The sequence below is a fragment of the Rhamphochromis sp. 'chilingali' genome (genome assembly GCF_963969265.1).
Source record: "Rhamphochromis sp. 'chilingali' genome assembly, chromosome: 22".
In the NCBI taxonomy this organism is placed as follows: domain Eukaryota; kingdom Metazoa; phylum Chordata; class Actinopteri; order Cichliformes; family Cichlidae; genus Rhamphochromis; species Rhamphochromis sp. 'chilingali'.
In genome coordinates, this window is record NC_137950.1 from 23,031,859 (window position 1) to 23,049,298 (window position 17,440).

Sequence of the window (17,440 nt, forward strand, 5' to 3'; positions counted from 1 at the left end):
ATACTCAGACCTTCCCAGCCTGACACCGACAACACTGTGACATTCAAAATCTCCTTCCTTCTTATTTGTGTTGCTCTTTTTGGACTTTAACAGGTCAACTGAGCCATATCGAATTGCTGTCATGTAATTGGCTGATTGGATATTTATGTTAACGAGGTGTACTGCCCATGCCACCGTCGCTGATTCACCATTATTCCTTCCTTGGACCTCTTTTGATAAATACTGACCACTGCAGACTGGAAACACCCCACAAGAGCTGCAGTTTTGGATATGCTCCGACCTTCGACTAGCCATCACAATTTGGCCCTTGTCAAACTGGACAAAATGTTCACTTCCTACCTAATGTATCCCACCTGCTAACAGGAGCCCTGATGAAAAGAAAATCAGTGTCGGTCACTGATTCAATGGTCATAATGTTATGTTATGTATCACTTTAGAAAGCTTGACAGTCACAGACACATTTAAGACCCATCTTAAAACACCTTCCATCATGTCTGTGTTTGCCTTGAATGTTGTCTATTTATTGTTTCATACTGCACAACAGCAGTACTGTAATCGCTATGCTACATAATCAGTTTTAGTCTATTTTTAGGTTAATATAACATTCTAAATTTAGCATTCTGTCTTATCTTTAGCACTTTGAATTGTCTTTTTCTTGAAACGTGCAATAAAATTTAAATGCATTCGCTTTGCTGTTGGTAGAAGAAACAAAAAAAACAAAGACTGCAAGCCAGATTTTGTTAGGTCAACACATACCACTCCACTCCACTTGTGACTAATAGAAATCATGCTTTAAAAACACAATGCCTTTTACACCTACTCGAAATGTGTCTAGGAAACAAACCATGGGACTGCAAGTGATCTCACGGTTCCATTTACACTCGACTGTCGGAAATGAATTGCAATCTAATCGGCCAAAGTATTTGAAGAAGCTACTTGACTTTTAAATATTACATCTGTGGTTGGCTTGTTGCAAATCACCTCTTGAAAAATGTTTATGGGCTTGGCAAACGTGACGGGAGCTGCTCCTCTACTTCCTGAAGGCAAGCATGTTTTTGTCACTTTTGCATCAAAGTTACGTTTCTATTTTGTTAGTAAAAGTCATTGCTGAAGCGGAAATTAATGCAACACTTGTTCCATGTCTATGATAGATAGAGCATTTGTCTTTTCTGTGTTTCATTTGCTTTTACTTGTATATATTTCAGACTATCTACAAGATATTTTACATTCTTGTGTTTTAGATAAGACAAATGCAAACACTTTGTTGTTTCACCAGGGGGGGAAATGTAGTTCAGGGGGCAGAGTGTGCTAAATCAGATTAAAGCAAAGAGACATGGTGCAACTTGAAGGTCAAACCTCATCCTGACTATTAAAACTCACATTACAACCACTCACAGCAATGCCAACATCCACATGTGAAGGGAGACTCCTTAATCTGTACAATATATTCTCCTCATGCTTCCCCTATTTCAGGAGACAAGGGGCCTCTCTTCATTTGCAGCGTGACGGGTGTGTTGCAGGGGGTGTCCCTGCCGGCTACAGATGACGGCTGCGTAGAGGCAGTGGAGTGACTGACGACTCAGAGATAGTCCATCTGTCAGACAGAGTGATGGCTGGGAGACACTCGGTGACAGATCAGGCGAGACGAGAGGAAATAAGAGAAGAGGAGGGAAGCCTGGCAGCTTTGTTTTTCATTCTGGGGAGATATGGGGAATGGGGCAAGAAGGAAAAAAAAATCACAAACGGTGGGTGTGTTGCTTTTAGATGATGAGCAGACACCTATACTTGTTGACGTGTTCAAAAGGGATAAAAGGCTAAAAGTGTGCTCTATTATGCTCCATTAAGCTTGTATCTGATGTTGTTCAATGTGATATCAACGTGAAAGCTGTCATCAGCCAAGTCTCTAATCAGCCAAGTATCTTAATTAGGCTTGGGAGGGTTGCTAGAGAGCAGCCCTGTGCCTGATTTTAATCAGTCAGACCTCAACTGGCAGCAGCTTTGGGGAAAAATGTAGTGATAATGCGTTTTGATTAGCCTGAACACAGATGGGTTCTTCCTTGAAACTCTTTTGTTTGTTTGTTACAAAGGTGCCATTTGCTGTTGATGTTTTTCACTAACAGCACTATTACCCACACTTGCTAAAACTCAGGGGATGGCAATGTCAGTTTGAGGTAGATTTATTTATAATTTTACATTTTTAGTGAAATGCATCATCAATAATTGGACACATTGGCACAAAAATTGAACACAAATCTTTCTTAAGCCCAGAGGATGACTTCTAATGTTCTTTGTAGTCTCCTGAGTTTAGAAAATTGCATAGTCCCCACACAATAATTTACTTTGACTTTGACAATTCTGAAACTTTTACTACTGCCACAGTTATGCCAACATTTGCACTTCTTGAGTGCAATCAGTGGACGGCACAGACCTTCGTTCTCTAATCGGAATGAATTTCAAGACCTTTAAAACTTTTGGCTGTGACTGTGTTTTAAATATACTGAGGTTTAAAGTTATTTGAGCGTCACAGTGAATTACAAATTCACCACCTTGTTAACCAACTGATATGCTGAGCTTGAGGTTGTAAGCAAAGGTTGCCATATTGCCCAACAGGTATGCCAATAATATACTTTTCTCTCTTATGTTTAATGTTATTTTCTCAGTTAATATTCACTTTTTGCCAATTGTCCATGCATCGCTGCTAAATCTGAACCTCGCTCCTTGGGAAAGTTGAATACATTTGCATAACCCTTTCTGCAGAGCAGCCACTCCTCCCGGTGTCACACAAAGTGCTTCTCTAGGGGGTCACATGTAGATTGCACTCCCAGGTTTTGCTGCCTCTCAGCCCCGATATTTTCCGGGACAGGAGCAGTACTAAGACACACATTAGCATAAACCCTTCCCTCTCCTTGCTTCTTTTTCTCCCTTAGTCTGCCCTTCGCAAACTCCCTGACAAGTCCTATTTCCTCAGTGTTGAAACTAATTGGCCTGCTTCAGAACTGAGCTTTTACAACTCAATTACTTTCTTTTTTCCTGTTTGGGCTCTAGGCAGTTCAATCAGGAGTTTGAGTAGCATTTGTATTCAGAGCCATTGTACCTGAAAGATCCTTCAGTTTAAATAAAACACTGAAAGTTTGTTTTGTGGGGATAAGAGCCTCGAGCTTAACCGCTAAACTCCTGCTGAGTCACACGTACAAGGGAAGCCTTAATACTTCTAAAAGTGACATGTTTCAACACTTCTTGCTATCTGCTGTTTCTGCCACCGTATGAGCATATGTTTGCAGTGGGAAGTGTTTGTGAGGAGTGAAAAAGAGTTGTCCAAGGTATTGCCTGTCAGGGTAGCTGTAGTCATTATGAAAGAAAGTGATAGCCGTGCTTACTAACACTGTCATCGTTATTCAGCAGAATGACAGCAATACACGCCATAATGCAGACCTGCAGGCTGAGGGAAATGGTGAGTGAGACTTTCACTGACTCAGGAAGGAGAAAAAAAATGAGATGGAAAAAAGGATGGTTGACAAGAAAGTCAGAGGACTATTGTGATGTTTTGTCAAAATCGACTCTCTAGTTTCCTTTTTGTCTGATTGTTGCTGCTATATTTTCCTGTTTGCGTTTCGTGTCATCTTGCATTCTGCCTCTTTGTCCTTCGTTCTTTTCTTGTTTTTCTGAGCACTGATTAAAATAACTTGTCAGAGGTCTCAGTAATAATAAGCTCCTAAAACTGTTTAAGTCAGCTTGGAGCTCAGCACACAGAGAAACACATTTACAGTCCTCCATGATTCAGTTTGTCATATTTTGTATTCACAAAGGGGCGTAGTGGTCATTTTGGCCCATAATCTCTCTCAGCTCTCAAGGTTGGGACTCTGAGTGCTCAGCTCTAAATATCATGATCAAATATAACTAATTTTGATTGGTCCTCCAACTGTCTGAGTGTCGCTGTCCCCTCCTCTAATTGACTTCCTGGTGTTTCCTCCCACAGTGATAATCTCCAATCAACCATCTGCCGTGTCATCTCTGTGCGCCACTCCTCTGCCCTTCCCTCCATCTCTTGTTCATGTTCCCACTTTCCCCTGCTGGTAATGTCAAGATGCAATATTCTTTCAAAATAGCCATTAATAATAAAACCCCCAAATGAAACCAAATACAGAATTGGTCTGTTCTTGTTCCTTTTTTTATACACAATTTATGTTTCACAGTATGAGGTTGAGTGTGTCTTATGGACATAATAGGCCAGGACAGATGGCCTCCCCTCCCACCAATCCACTACGACACACACACACATTTACATGCGCAGACACAAGCCTCAAGCTCAGCCTCGGTGTTTGGTCGTGGTTGTTGTTGCCTGTTCCAGTACTAGCCTTATTCTGTCGCTCAGAGCAGCAGGAGAGAGCTACATCTGTGCCGCGTTCGCTTGTGATGTCAGTACAGAAATAGAAGTGAAGGAGCCGGTGTTTGAGCCGACCATTCAGCACTCTGACATCCCCGGGTAAAAATAAGCTGCCTGGGACGCGGTAGGCTCTTTGGTGCTTGGTGTTCAGTTTAACATCTGCCTGTCATAACCCGGTAGAGCTTTATAGTGTGACATGGCAGCAACAGGTGTGCCATCTGAGACTGGATGAAATTTCAATTTGCTGTTTTCACTGTTATCACAACAAGTCAAGTTCAGTTTACTTTTCCCCTTTAGTATCAAGTTTGTCATCTTTTGATTAAAATTTTGGCATCTGAGTGACTCCATGTGTTGTAATAAAAGGAAAGATTTTAATAAAAAATGCTGTAAAATTAAAACCTTTTGTCATGTAGTTGCTGTTGTGTTATAAGTGAAATGACACTGACGTGTTTCCAGTGCAGGTACTGAAGCTGGGAGCAGAAAATTGCTAAGACTAGTTAATGGGAGACAACTTTTGGTTAACAACGATACAGCAATCAGTGCAGAGGAGCGCTGCTTCTTGCTAGCAATTCATTTTGGTGTTTGTGGTGGCATTACAGTAATCCACTGAGAGCTCAAAATAGCAGCTTTTATACTGACAGTTCAATAAGGAGAATAATTTCTCACAGATTCTCAAATTATCTATTTAGCAAAACCTATTAGTTTTCATTCAGGAAGTCTCACTTCCATCAAGGTTTCATTAATAAAAATTCCAGGTAATACAAATAAAAACATTCACAAGCCGTCTTAGAAAAATTAGCAAGAAAAGCTTCAAACTTTCCCAGATGTCTCGAGCTTTGAGCTGTGTTATCAGTTACATATACTAGCAGGAATTTTCTTAGCTAATAGCTAACTCATAGTGTAAGCATTTCACTGTGCATTATGCAGTCATCTTATACGGCTGGTGAGTTATTCAGCTTTGCATTAATGCAAATATCTAATCAGCCAATGAGAGTAACTCAGTGCATTAAGGTATATAGACCAGGGGAAGTTCAAACCAAGCATTAGAATGGGCAGGAATAGGAAAGCAACAGTAATTCCTCAAAACCATGTCATGCAGAAGAGCATCTTTGACTTTACAACATGTCTAACTTTGCAGACCACACTAGGTGCCACTCTTTTCAGCTAACAACAGGAAACTGACTCACAGACTCACCATAATTGGATAGATTATTGGCAGGAAAAAAAATCCCCAGTGTGGTGAATCTCAATTTTTGCTGCAAAATTTGAATGCTAGGGCCTGTATTTGATGTAAACAACATGAAAACATTGATCCATCCTGCCTTGTTCTTGCTCATTTTCTTGGGAGCCTCTGTAAATAATTCAGAGGCTGTATTTTTAAAATTGTTTATGTAAAAAATAAACCTTGAAACTAGAGACTCAATCTAACAAAGGTCAGAACCCCTATCGATTTTAGGATTCAAAACGTAGTATGTTCTTTATTTTTGAGGACAGATTCCTCAGCAGGGAGGATACCAGAAGTGCATATATTTCTGCAGGGATATTTAAGGAGTTGTTGTTCTTTAGTTCTCTGAAGTCCAGCAACAGTCCTTGCCAGGGCAGTCCCCCCTACCATCCATCCTCTTTTTTTTTCTTCAGAAACTTTGTGTGATTTTTTTTTTTTTTTGCACAGGTGCTTGGATCATTATCATGTTAGAATTTTTCCATGAGGCTCCTGGAGACTGGGAGTCATCTTGTCAGCCAGTATTTTGGGTGATTTTATCTCATCTCTTTCATCTCCCCGATACCTTTTCCACTCATGCAGCCACGTATCATCACACTCAGCTCAGTGCTTCACTGACAACACTATGCATTCACTGCGGTATCCCTGGCCAGGTTCATGCCAAAACATGCTGAATCTTAGCTGAGCACATTTATTTTGGTCTCATCTAACTTAACAAGGAGCTGTCAATATTCATCACATTCTAGCAAGTTTTGTCGTGCATTTTTTGTACTTATTAGCAAGTTTTCTTTCCCCCTTTTTGGATACTGTCCATAAACATTGAGTTCTGTAACTTGTTGTACAAATTGTAATTTTCATTGTCAACCCCAGTGCCAAGTGTAAAGCATTTTGCTGTTCAGTTTTCAGAACTAGATAGTGCAAATAGTATCTTTGCTGTTAAGTTAGTAGCATTGGCACTGTGTCTGTGAGTGCCGACACAATGGTGCATTTTTGCTGCTGCAACTGTGTTTAGTCATTTTTATTTGGCAACAATCTTCCAGTTTCTTCACCGAGCAGCTTTATAATGTGTTTATATGTGTAATTTTTCATATTGTCTGGTCAAACTGCAGTTGGCCTCAGTTTGGATGCAGTGATCTTAGTTGTTCTTGCTTGCGTGTCAGTAATCATAGGTGTTGTCACTTGTCATAATGAGTCTCTACAGTTCTGACTTTTTAAAGTATCTTGATTATTCATAACAGGAAGTACTCTAATTCTCAGCTTATGAATAATTCAACAATAAGCGGTGATACAATTTTGAATCACTTAACACTGAAGTGATAATGTTTTCAAACTGCATGTATGTTTAAAAATCAGTCCTGTCAAAACTACACAGCATCACTTGAAGAAATGAGTTGTAGTTGTTATAGTGACTCTACCCAATATTGTACAAGTTCTAGAAGAACTGTGTGCCTGTTGCATTTTTTTTTGATCTTCCTCTCCCAGTCGATCTGTGTCGATGTCACTTTCCCCTAGCTTTAGGTTTAAACTTATTCTCAGACTTCTTGTCTAACTTTTCTGCTAACTCTGAGTTCGGTAAAGTGCACAATACAGCCGGGTGGATTTGTCCAAAAACTCTCTTGCACTTGTCAGAGGAATCGATTGGGTAATGCTAATCTGGACTCTATGCTGATGAGAGTTGTCATCGACCTGTCACAAAGGTCCATAAGTGAGATTTTGCCTGACTGAAAAGGCAGCAGGCTGTCAGAGAGGGGGAGAATTTTGTTTTCTTGTCTGCTTGACAATCAAACCTGTTATATTTAAAGACAAGGAGCAATCCCCCGAGGAAAGCTCTATCAAAGTGATTTGACCCATTGAGTGGCGGATTGACACCCAAGCATCGTGTATATGTGTTGATGTGTGTATGTATGCAGATGTTTTGTTAGTTTTCTGTAGTTATTTGTAGTTTGTCCGTATCAAATGAATGATGTGTGTGGAGTCAGTCAGCAAGCTGTGTCACTGTATCTATCCTTTAAGGGTACTATAGGCCAACAATAACAAGGGCCACGAAAGGGAAATGAAAAAAGCCATAATTAGAGGCACAATGAAATCCTAATGCAATTACATGGAGTTCTTTCTGCAGAAAACAACAGGATTAAAGTTTAAATGACTTATTTGCAAAGACAAGCAATATAACAGTCTTCAGCCATGTTAACGGGGTTTGAGGGCACAGAATGCAAAATTCATCATGCATTATTAATAAGTTTTATATTAAAAATAATATATGCACGCTTCTAGCATCTCCCATTACAGAGAGGAATTGGAGCTATTGATTAAACATTTCATGTGTGCAGCTCATCATATGTTTGTTCAAAGACAAAAACAAGAACTAGGAAAACAGATCTTGACAATAGTGTAGCAGATAGTCAGTTTTTACTGTTGTTATCCTGTGGCATATGGAAGACTAAAGTGCTAAAAATTACACAAATACAAACACCTTTTCAGAGATATTTTTTATCTTCTGCCACTTGCCTGGCAGAAGATGGATCTGGTCTCTCTGTGACCTGCAGGGACAGCAGTCTAAGCAGAGAAGCCCAAACCTCCCTCTACCCGGACTACCTCTTTGTCCTCTCCCGAGGAGACAACAAGGCATTTCTAGCCAGCTGAGACATATAATCATCTCTCCAGTGTGTCCTGGGTCTGCCCCATGGCCTCCTCCCAGTAGAACATGCTCAAAACACCTCAGTTAGGAGGTGTCCCAGGAGGCATCCTAGCCATACCTAAACCACCTCAACTGCCTGCCAGTTTTTTGTAAGCACACAGGTTTGTCTGCTAGACACTGACTGCAAAGCACCAGCTACGCATTTAAGGCGAACTTTAAACACACTCAAAAAAGAACAAGAAGAATGAGCAGGCTCCTGCTGGTATCTGTTTCTTTCTTCGTTCACGTATAATCCAAAGAATTCAAAGGACCAGGGCTCTCTCTGACAACTGCCAGTATTCCCAGCTATAGCTTGTTACAGTTGGTCAAAAAGACCACAAAAAAAGGAAATGTGTCTCTTTCTGAGGCCATCTTTCTAAACTAGCTAATAAAGCATATGGAAACAGAGTAACTAACCACTAAAGACATACTGTATGCTAACTAAGCAGGGCTGTCCATGAACCTTTCACTGTAGCTAACAGCTAGAATTACCACAGATGTTTCACTGGGTCCTGCATTTTTCTTAGGAGATCTTTTTACAGAGATGAATTAACTTGCAATCCACAGCTTATGTTGGGCCCTTACTTTGATGCTGGTTGCTAATTAACCCCAAATCTTTACATCTAATCTAATTTTTAAAAAAAATATATAGCCTGCTCAGCGAGCTTTAAAAAAAGCTAGAGGGTTGTTTACAAAACCTTCTACTGTTTGAAAGTTTTTACAAGTGTCCTCTAGCCAAAAAGATTGCCATTATTATTTTTTTTAAACCAATTTGTTGTGTTGCAGTGTGCAGAATGCTTTTGGCTGAAAGCCACAAAAACAACACGCTGACAGATTTCACCAAGTAAAGAAGGTAGTCTGCTGCTTTAAATGAAATCCTTTTAACCTAGTTAAAACTTCTCAACCTTGAGGCCCTGATTCATCAGACATAACTTGACCAAGTGTCTTTAGATTTAGACAGGCAATCATGAGGTAATTATCCTAAGTAATGAGAATTCATAAATGGTAGCCTGTCTGTTATCCTGTGTTTTTACGTAAATATCCATTTCATTCCCCTAAACAAGACGTCAGCTAAGCGTTTTTCACCAGAGGGCGATCAAGACAGTCGTTAGTAACAGGTATGTGCAACTCTTGTCTACCTGTAAATAATTCCAAGGCTCATCTCATCTCACATCAAATATTTAAGTGGTTCCCAGAGTAATAAAGTTAGGATTGATTAGAGGACGTGCCCCTGCGTTAGAACGCCTCAGGCGGGATGAAACCAATAAGAGAGGTAATTATAAGAAGAGAAATGGGAGAAAGATCGAGAAGCAAGATACACTTGACTACACTTGTGTCTATCCTTGTGTTGGCATTTCTAGTTAACAAATGTGCAGGCAAGGGATAAGCATTTAGTTTAACTTAGGTACTGTCCCAAACTGCTTTCATATCTGCAAAGCAAGGCAGACTAATTGAATCTATGTAAATATCTTTGCATACCTGGTGAGGTGTGCAGTCAAGCGGCTTGTCATTATTAAATTCAATCCATGTGTGAAGGCTTATGTTCAAAGTCATAAACTGCCTTTAAATTTATTCTATATTTAGACTATATGAATACTATACAGGTAACTCCAAAGCACATGTCTGCCATCTAGTGTTAAGCTCTAGTAATCACACTGTTTCTGAGAGGCTGCTCATGGCTGTTTCAGTGTGGTAGTGGCTTTCCCAGACATTTCCCCTGAACTTTAAAAGCTGCTTAAAATATATTAATAGTCCAGGAGCAGATATAGTGTCCCTGTAGTTTGAAGCTAAAAGGGTGAAAATACAGGGTAGGTGATATGGTTCAGGAAATCCTGAATAACGTTGAAACAATGAACACATGGCAGAGTGGGTGAGGGAAAAAAAAGAAAGCATAAATATGCAGGTGTTAGACATATCATCGTACTTACAAGAAACATGACCAGGACGCACGAATGGGGAAGAAAGTGTATTTAAGTGACTTTGAACATGGTGTGGTTGTTGGCACAAGACACACTCTCCCGCATACTTCAGAAACTGCAGGTCTACTGGGATTTTCTGGCGCTAGGGTTTACAGAGAATAGTCTGAAAAGATGAAACATCAAGTGAGCACCAATTCTCTTGCTGATAAGAGGTCAGAAGAGTGCGAGATTGTGGCCAGCTTATAGAAGCTGATAGAAGGGCGATATTAACTCAAATAACCACTCATTGCAACCAATTTGTGCAGAAGAGTATGACTGAAAGCACAGCTCTGAAGCAGATGGGCTTGAGCAGCAGAAGACCAAATCAGGTGTCACAGCTAACATGAAACTGAGACTATAAACTCACCAAAATTAAAGAGTAGGAATGAGGACTCAATTTGTGCTACGACATTTAATCGTAAGGTCAGAATGTGTCAGTAACATAAAAGCACGGATCCATCTTACCCTGCTTTGGCAGTTCAGATGTTATAATGGTGTGGTAAATATTTTCACTGCATGTATTTGGAACCAACTGAGTATTGTTGTACACAATGGATGTGAAGCTGACAAATCTGCAGGAAGCGCATGATCGTGTTGATACGGACCCAGCACCATGTTGAATCTGTGCCATGAAGAATTAAAGCATTTGTGAAGGCAACAAGAGGTCCAACCCAGTAATAGCAAGCTATAAATAATAAAAGGGCCAGTGAGTGTACATTTGTAAGAAAAAAAGAGAAAGAAACCCAGTTTATATATTTAAATGAAAAATGGTCTGTTATTATCTCAATTTGCACAATCTTAAAAATTTGCTAACAATGTTTCTGAACGTTCGTTATTCATGCTTGAAAATTACTTTAACAAAACTAATTGTGAAGTTTGACTTCAGTACAGACACTTACACACATAATTTGAAATTATTTTATTATTTAAAGCTTCCCAAAGATATCCAAACGTTCAAAGATTTAGCACAAAGTTGAATTAGCGATAACACATAGGAAAACAACATTCTCAGTATTGCTGCCTTTGAATAGGAATTCACAATTATTTCAAGCACTTGTGAAATGATTCAACATGAAGAGCATCACTATAGAAAGTTTTAGATGTAACGTGATTTATTTATTCTAAACCTTGATTCACTTATTGCCCAAATTTAAACAGCACAGTGTGACACTAAAACAGCAGAATTGCCTAATCCGTGTCGTGACGCATGTAGTTGCAAAAGTTAGCATTTCTGAAAATACACATAAATAAATAGTTCCTTGATTGAACCTTACAAAGTAGATGCAAACAAGAAGAAGAAATCAAAAAATTCTGATTAAAGTAAACGGGAAGAGCCCAGAGACATTTGTGTATTTCCAGATTTCAGAGGAAAGTGTGGAACACACGGGTTTTCAGACTTTTTGTCCGTGGAATATTCCTTGTAGAGAACTTGAGCAGCTTGTACAAATTTGAGCAGCTTCCAAAGCTGGAAAAGGGGGACCAGTGAGCAGTCCGTTTGTTCCCATGAAGGTTCCAGAAAGAGGACGAGCAGCGCTGGAAAACCTCGATGCTGACTGCGTACTGACCCGGCCCCCACTGAGACACACGCACCAGAGTCACAGAAGAGTCAAAACCACAGGTGTGAGGAGAAACGCCGTGAAACACAGACTCCCCCGGCCTCACAGACGCTCCTCTCTCCCACACCCTTCCGGCCTCCTCTGCTAATCCCATTCCACTGATGTTACAGAGGGCCTGAAGGCACACATCCCCCAGGGCCTCCTTATCAGGAAACTGGAGCAGGATGGCAACAAGACGAGGCACCGCACCTTGGCGTAGTAATAGTTGCTGCAGCTTAGCTGAAGGGGAAAGTGAGCACTGAATATTAAATCAATTTATTGAGCCAACTTTATTTATTTACTTTTACATGGGACTTGTTTTAAACAAATTTCCTCACATTGACAGATTTTTTGTAAGTCAAACATTTAGCAGAAACCCTGTTGGCTGCTTTCTATTTTCCATAAAGAGAATGAATAAGATTGTATTTTCTATTTCAGTACTGTTTAACTAAAAAATAAATAAATCCAGGACATTTGATATATAGCATAAAGCAAATGTAAAATGCAGTGTTGAATTTGATAGAAGCTTCAGACTGTGTTAACTTACCGCTATCATAAGACATGCGTGAGACGGCCCTCGCTGCGTGGAAAAGCAATTCTTGGTCTGAACTGGTCAGGACCGACAACAAAGCCGCAACCAAGCCCGTGTCACCAAAACCTTTACGAATCACAGCTGATGGGAAGAAGAAGAAACCTTGATAAAGTGTATTGATAAATAATATACAGTAAAGAAAGAAGACTTTGTACTAGACTAATAACACTTGAAGCAACAGAGAGAGAAAGCTTTCGGGTTCACCAGCAAACCTATAGATTAACATTATACTTTATTTGTATTAAATAATAAACTGTACATAGATAAAGAACAATATAAGCATTGATTACTTACATTCCCTGGCAAGTTCAGCCACTAGTTTTGCAGTCAGCACACTCAGAGGCCCTCTGCTTCTCAGGCTCAGAGCAAGGATTGGCAAGATCCCACTGATCACCACCTGCTCAGCAGCACCTTTCTCTGGACACAAGTGGAATTGCATATTTAAAAATAATTAATATTTTTGACACTACCAACACTTGTTGGATTCCCTTTATATAGCCTTAGAAGAGTTTGTCTCTTAAGAGACTGCATAGACTATATGTCAAGTTACCTGAACTGAATCTTGTAATCTGTTTTTTTGCGTGACCTCTCTGACGCTTAATTCCCTCTGCCGCCTTCTTATCCTATTGTTGACTTGCTGGGAGACACAAATATAGCTTAACCTCTTCTTAGTGCTTACAACTACCTTGCACATCTCGCTTCATGGGGCCATTTCTTATCAGTGTGGTTTTGCGGCCTATGATATAGGTGCTGTTAAATATTCCTACATGTTCGTATACATTGCATGCACCTGTGACATTAACCCCTCATTAGATTTACATCACACACAAAAAACAAACAAAAGGCATCAAATATTTTATATTGCTTTGCATAGTGTTATACCTAAAGGAACTTACTCTTCTCCTTAATGCTGGCCATCACTGTGTTCAAATGGGGTTTAAGCTCATCTTCAATGAGCTCCACACCGAGGACTCTGATAGCGCCTAAGGCATTGTTTAAGTTGTCTGCAGGGGCAATCAGGAAAATGGAAATATTAAGAATTATAAAAGGATGGCATAAGAAATATGAATGTTACAAAGAGCTGGGCAGGGCATGAAACAAAGCACGAGAGAAATAATGTTTTACTGCACTTTGAACAGTAAATATAAGAACATGAAAAAGGTGCTCCTCGTGTAAAACCTCCACACACGAAATCTAGATGTCAGCTTCTTTCTTGTTTACATTCAACTGATCAGCATTTTTTTAAGTACATGCTGAACCATGTCATCCTATGAGAAAAGCTCTTTGAAGCTAAACTTGTGCCCGGTGCTGCTTTGAGTCACATGTTTAGCAGTTATACTGTTTACTGTTTATTAGCATTCTGTTTGTTAATGCTGTTACACAGAAAGAGAAAGCCAAGGATTAGCTTAAAGCAGGAGCGTCAAACTCATTTTACATCAAGGGGCAGACTAGTGAAACCACTGCCTACAGTAATGACCTAAAGAATTCCTCCAATTGGTTCTGTCTTTCTTTACTTAGAAGTCTATAGACAAAAAAAGGACAATTTAACAATATGTCTCAGCTTTTCTGCGTTATAAAGAAATGCTGCTGTAGTAAATGTTTTTTAAATCCATCAACAAGACTCACTGGGCGAGTAGTAATAATAAAAAAGCTTTTATTTTTCTAAAGTAATGGTTTATCTGTTACTTACTCTTACTTACGGTCTTTGTCAGTTAGAAGACAAAATAAATGTAAAATAAAAAGTAAAATAAATGAAAATACAGTTTATGCTCTTCTTCTTTAAAATTTCTATATTTTTACAGAGTTATCCAATAGGCCAGACTGGACCATTTGGTGGGCCCTAAGTTTGATATCCCAGACTTAAATAAATCAAACACAACGATTAACTCTGAACAAGCAGTGTCTGCATGGTGATATTTGATAGCAAGCAATACACGTAGGTGAGATTTTGGATGCTAAACTACAAAGATGGACAATTTAAAAGTTAGAGCTAGATGGAAAGTTGTGGGACTGTGATTGGAGAAGGTTAGGGTCAGGTTTGTACCAGATGTACAGGATTCTAGTTAGACCAACAAAGACAGTGCAAAGTTAAAAAAGCATAAAACATTTTCCCTAGATACAAAAAAGACATAAAAATGATGTTTAAAAAAAAAGGTAAGCCAAGTATTAATAAGTAGGATGTATTATATATAAAATTCAGAGAATTAGGGTCAGTTTTGTAAGCTCTCATATATACAATGTCAAAAGTGTTACTGTGTTTTTGTAAAACTGTATGTAAAAGGATGTCTGGACAACTACTGAGGATCAGCATCAAAGCTTACTAATCACAAGAAGATATTCAATAATATAATATAAATCTTTCATAAGAAGAGGTCTGCCATCCTTACCGGTTATAGCCAAACAATTTGGATTTGAAGTTAGTTGAATTTACTAGACAACAGTCAAATTTGTAGAATACTAATATCCAACTGCACGACCTGCTGAACTTGCATTAAAGGTTTTGTTGTGTGTATATATACACTAGTATCGGTATATAGCCTGCATATACTTGTGCAAAGCAGAAAAAACAGAGTTAACGAAACAGTGCTGCAGTAGAAGCTTGGCACACCTCACTGCTAACTAATCAAATCTGATTTACACTCTCTTCTGCTGTGGCCATCAGTTCATGTTTGGATACAAAAAACATTGTTTGTACAGAAAAGATGATCATTCACCAAGTATAAAGCTTCGGTTAGAGTGTTGCTCTTGTAACATAACTGTGATCAGACACATTTCAGCTTTGTTCTCACCGTGAAATCCATTTAAGTGAAGACGTAATGGAGTGAAGTTATCATGCATATAAACTGTATTACCACACAGCAGTGATGTAAATGGAAACAAATCGATGCCATTGTTGTTCATGGTTGTGCACTATGAAGCTCAGACTTGAGGGTTGTGCAACTGTCACATTGCACAGGAATTAACAACAAAGACTGGTTGGACTGATGAAAACACATGTTGAAGAACAGGCTGAACATAGCATTGCCAGTTAAAAATTGTTTTATGAAAATTGGAATGGCCCTTTACAAATTCATAGAAACTACAGGAGAGCTTGTTGGTTTGAATCTTATCTTAGTTATAAATACAAAAAAATTTATTTCAAACAAGACAGCTAACATCTACCTAAGTGCAGACAGTTTTATGTGAAGCACAAAAACAACAACCACCACCATGCAGGTGCTATTCCCTATTGTTAGTGTTGCAATCACAACAACATCAAAAGCCAATATCTACGATCTGTGACTTCTAACAATTTTCTTTACAGTGTAACATATTCAGTCATGCCACTCTTCTACTCACCATTTGGTGTGTAAGGTTGCAGTCGACTGGATCTGTTTTTGTCCCTCTGGGAATGCATGTGTTTGTGTGAGAGGGGCACATTGGGGTGCCCCATTGTGCTCCGTGCTGCCGTCTCTGGACCAGTCGTACCTATCTTAGATCGACATGTTTCAAAATGCACAGCACTTTTTAAAAGCTGTCGTCTTTTTTCTTTTAGTGCCGTATTTTCGAGTCATTAGCTGCTGCTTGGAGGACCCCCTATTTCAACTTACACATCCTTTTGACGACAGTGTATTTCATACCTCCCTGCACTGTTGCTTTTTTCCCTCTATTTTCCTACAGGTCTATCTACTCTGGCTTCCTTGTGCTCCAGCTGACTCTGTGTTCCCTGTCAGGGTTAATACAGAGCAAATCCTCACTAAAGCTGTTCTCTCTTCCACTCACCACTTGTGGATGTGTGTGCGTGTGCACTGTTAAGGTATTAGCACTTGGCTGACTCTGCTGAGTGTATTTCTATACTCCCGTAATGCCTTTCACCTTCTATAAAAATCCAAGTCAAAACAGCACAGACATATGGACATCTGTTCTTGTATACAACCTTATTATTAGGCGTAATTTTTCCCCATTGTGTCAGTTTGGATTAGAATTGAATCTGATGAGTTTATTACAACAACAGGTGAAACGCACTGAAAAGCAGTTATTCATCTGCTTATAAAACAAGATTCTTTTGAGAGGTTTGAGTATTTATGTGGGTTTGACTTTGGCTAGTACAGCTTTTCTAAATGTTGCTGCAGACAGTGCACTCTGCCAATTTGCAAAAACTGCTTTTCTGGATTTCAAGGAACAGGGTGAAGAGTACAACAAACTGCATCTATGCAGGGTGAACCCTCCCCTGCCCTCCGGTGCCAGACACCACTGGATGGGACACGAAATAGGTCAGAGTTGAAATAGCCTCAAAATGGGGACCTACAAAAATGTTAAGCTGGTGGTTATAATTTTGTTTTCAATCTTTAATCCAACTCTGGCACTCCAATTCTTCTCTATTAACTGATTATTTTAAACTAGATTTATATCCTCCCATGTACAACCAAATCAGCTCAAGCAGTGGGGTCTCCATTAGTGTCTGGCACCATTGGTTGCAGGTATTTTGGGATGTAGGGTGGTGCCACCCCAATCTGAGTTGGTTGCTTTGGCTCTTTGATATTTTCCTGAGCAGTTTTTTCAGCAGTGGTGGGCATTAACCCGCTTACCCATCATCAAATGCAACTGCCATAGCAGTGAGGGGGTGGGTTCAGACAGCAAGGCTGTTTAAACAGGTAGGGTGACAACACTCTAGGTTTCCCAGATGAACTTTAATATTGCAGCTGATAGGGGTATTTAAAGCCTCTGTCAGCTCCTGCTCCATAACAAAAAGAACAACAGAAGACAATTCTTAAAACTAGATCATCCTGTTTTACTCAACTCAAGTAAAAACCTCTATTTCCAGTATTCTAGTACAGACGTGAAAATCTAAGGAATAAATACAACATTAAAACAGGAGACAATGTACCACAAGCCAAAAAAATATAATCTACATTTGATATTATCCATGTACCAGATGTTCTGTTGACTGAAAAAATAATGTATGATTGGATTCTAACTGATACCAAGAAACAAAACCTGTTACTGAAGCAGCAAATGATCAATTTAAAAAG

General features: G+C 39.3%; 1 protein-coding gene across 1 annotated transcript; it reads right to left on the reverse strand.

Annotated features, from left to right (window-relative positions):
• Nucleotides 1–11,031: 11,031 nt before the first annotated feature.
• On the reverse strand, nucleotides 11,032–17,034 carry LOC308390302 (rap1 GTPase-GDP dissociation stimulator 1). The gene is made up of 4 exons (XM_080872108.1): nucleotides 13,325–17,034; nucleotides 12,723–12,845; nucleotides 12,384–12,509; nucleotides 11,032–12,076 (listed from the first exon to the last, which is right to left on the reverse strand). The coding sequence occupies exons 1-4, from the start codon at nucleotides 13,344–13,346 to the stop codon at nucleotides 11,604–11,606; spliced, it is 744 nt and encodes a 247-aa protein (XP_080728234.1). The 5' UTR covers nucleotides 13,347–17,034; the 3' UTR covers nucleotides 11,032–11,603.
• Between the last annotated feature and the right edge of the window lie 406 nt (nucleotides 17,035–17,440).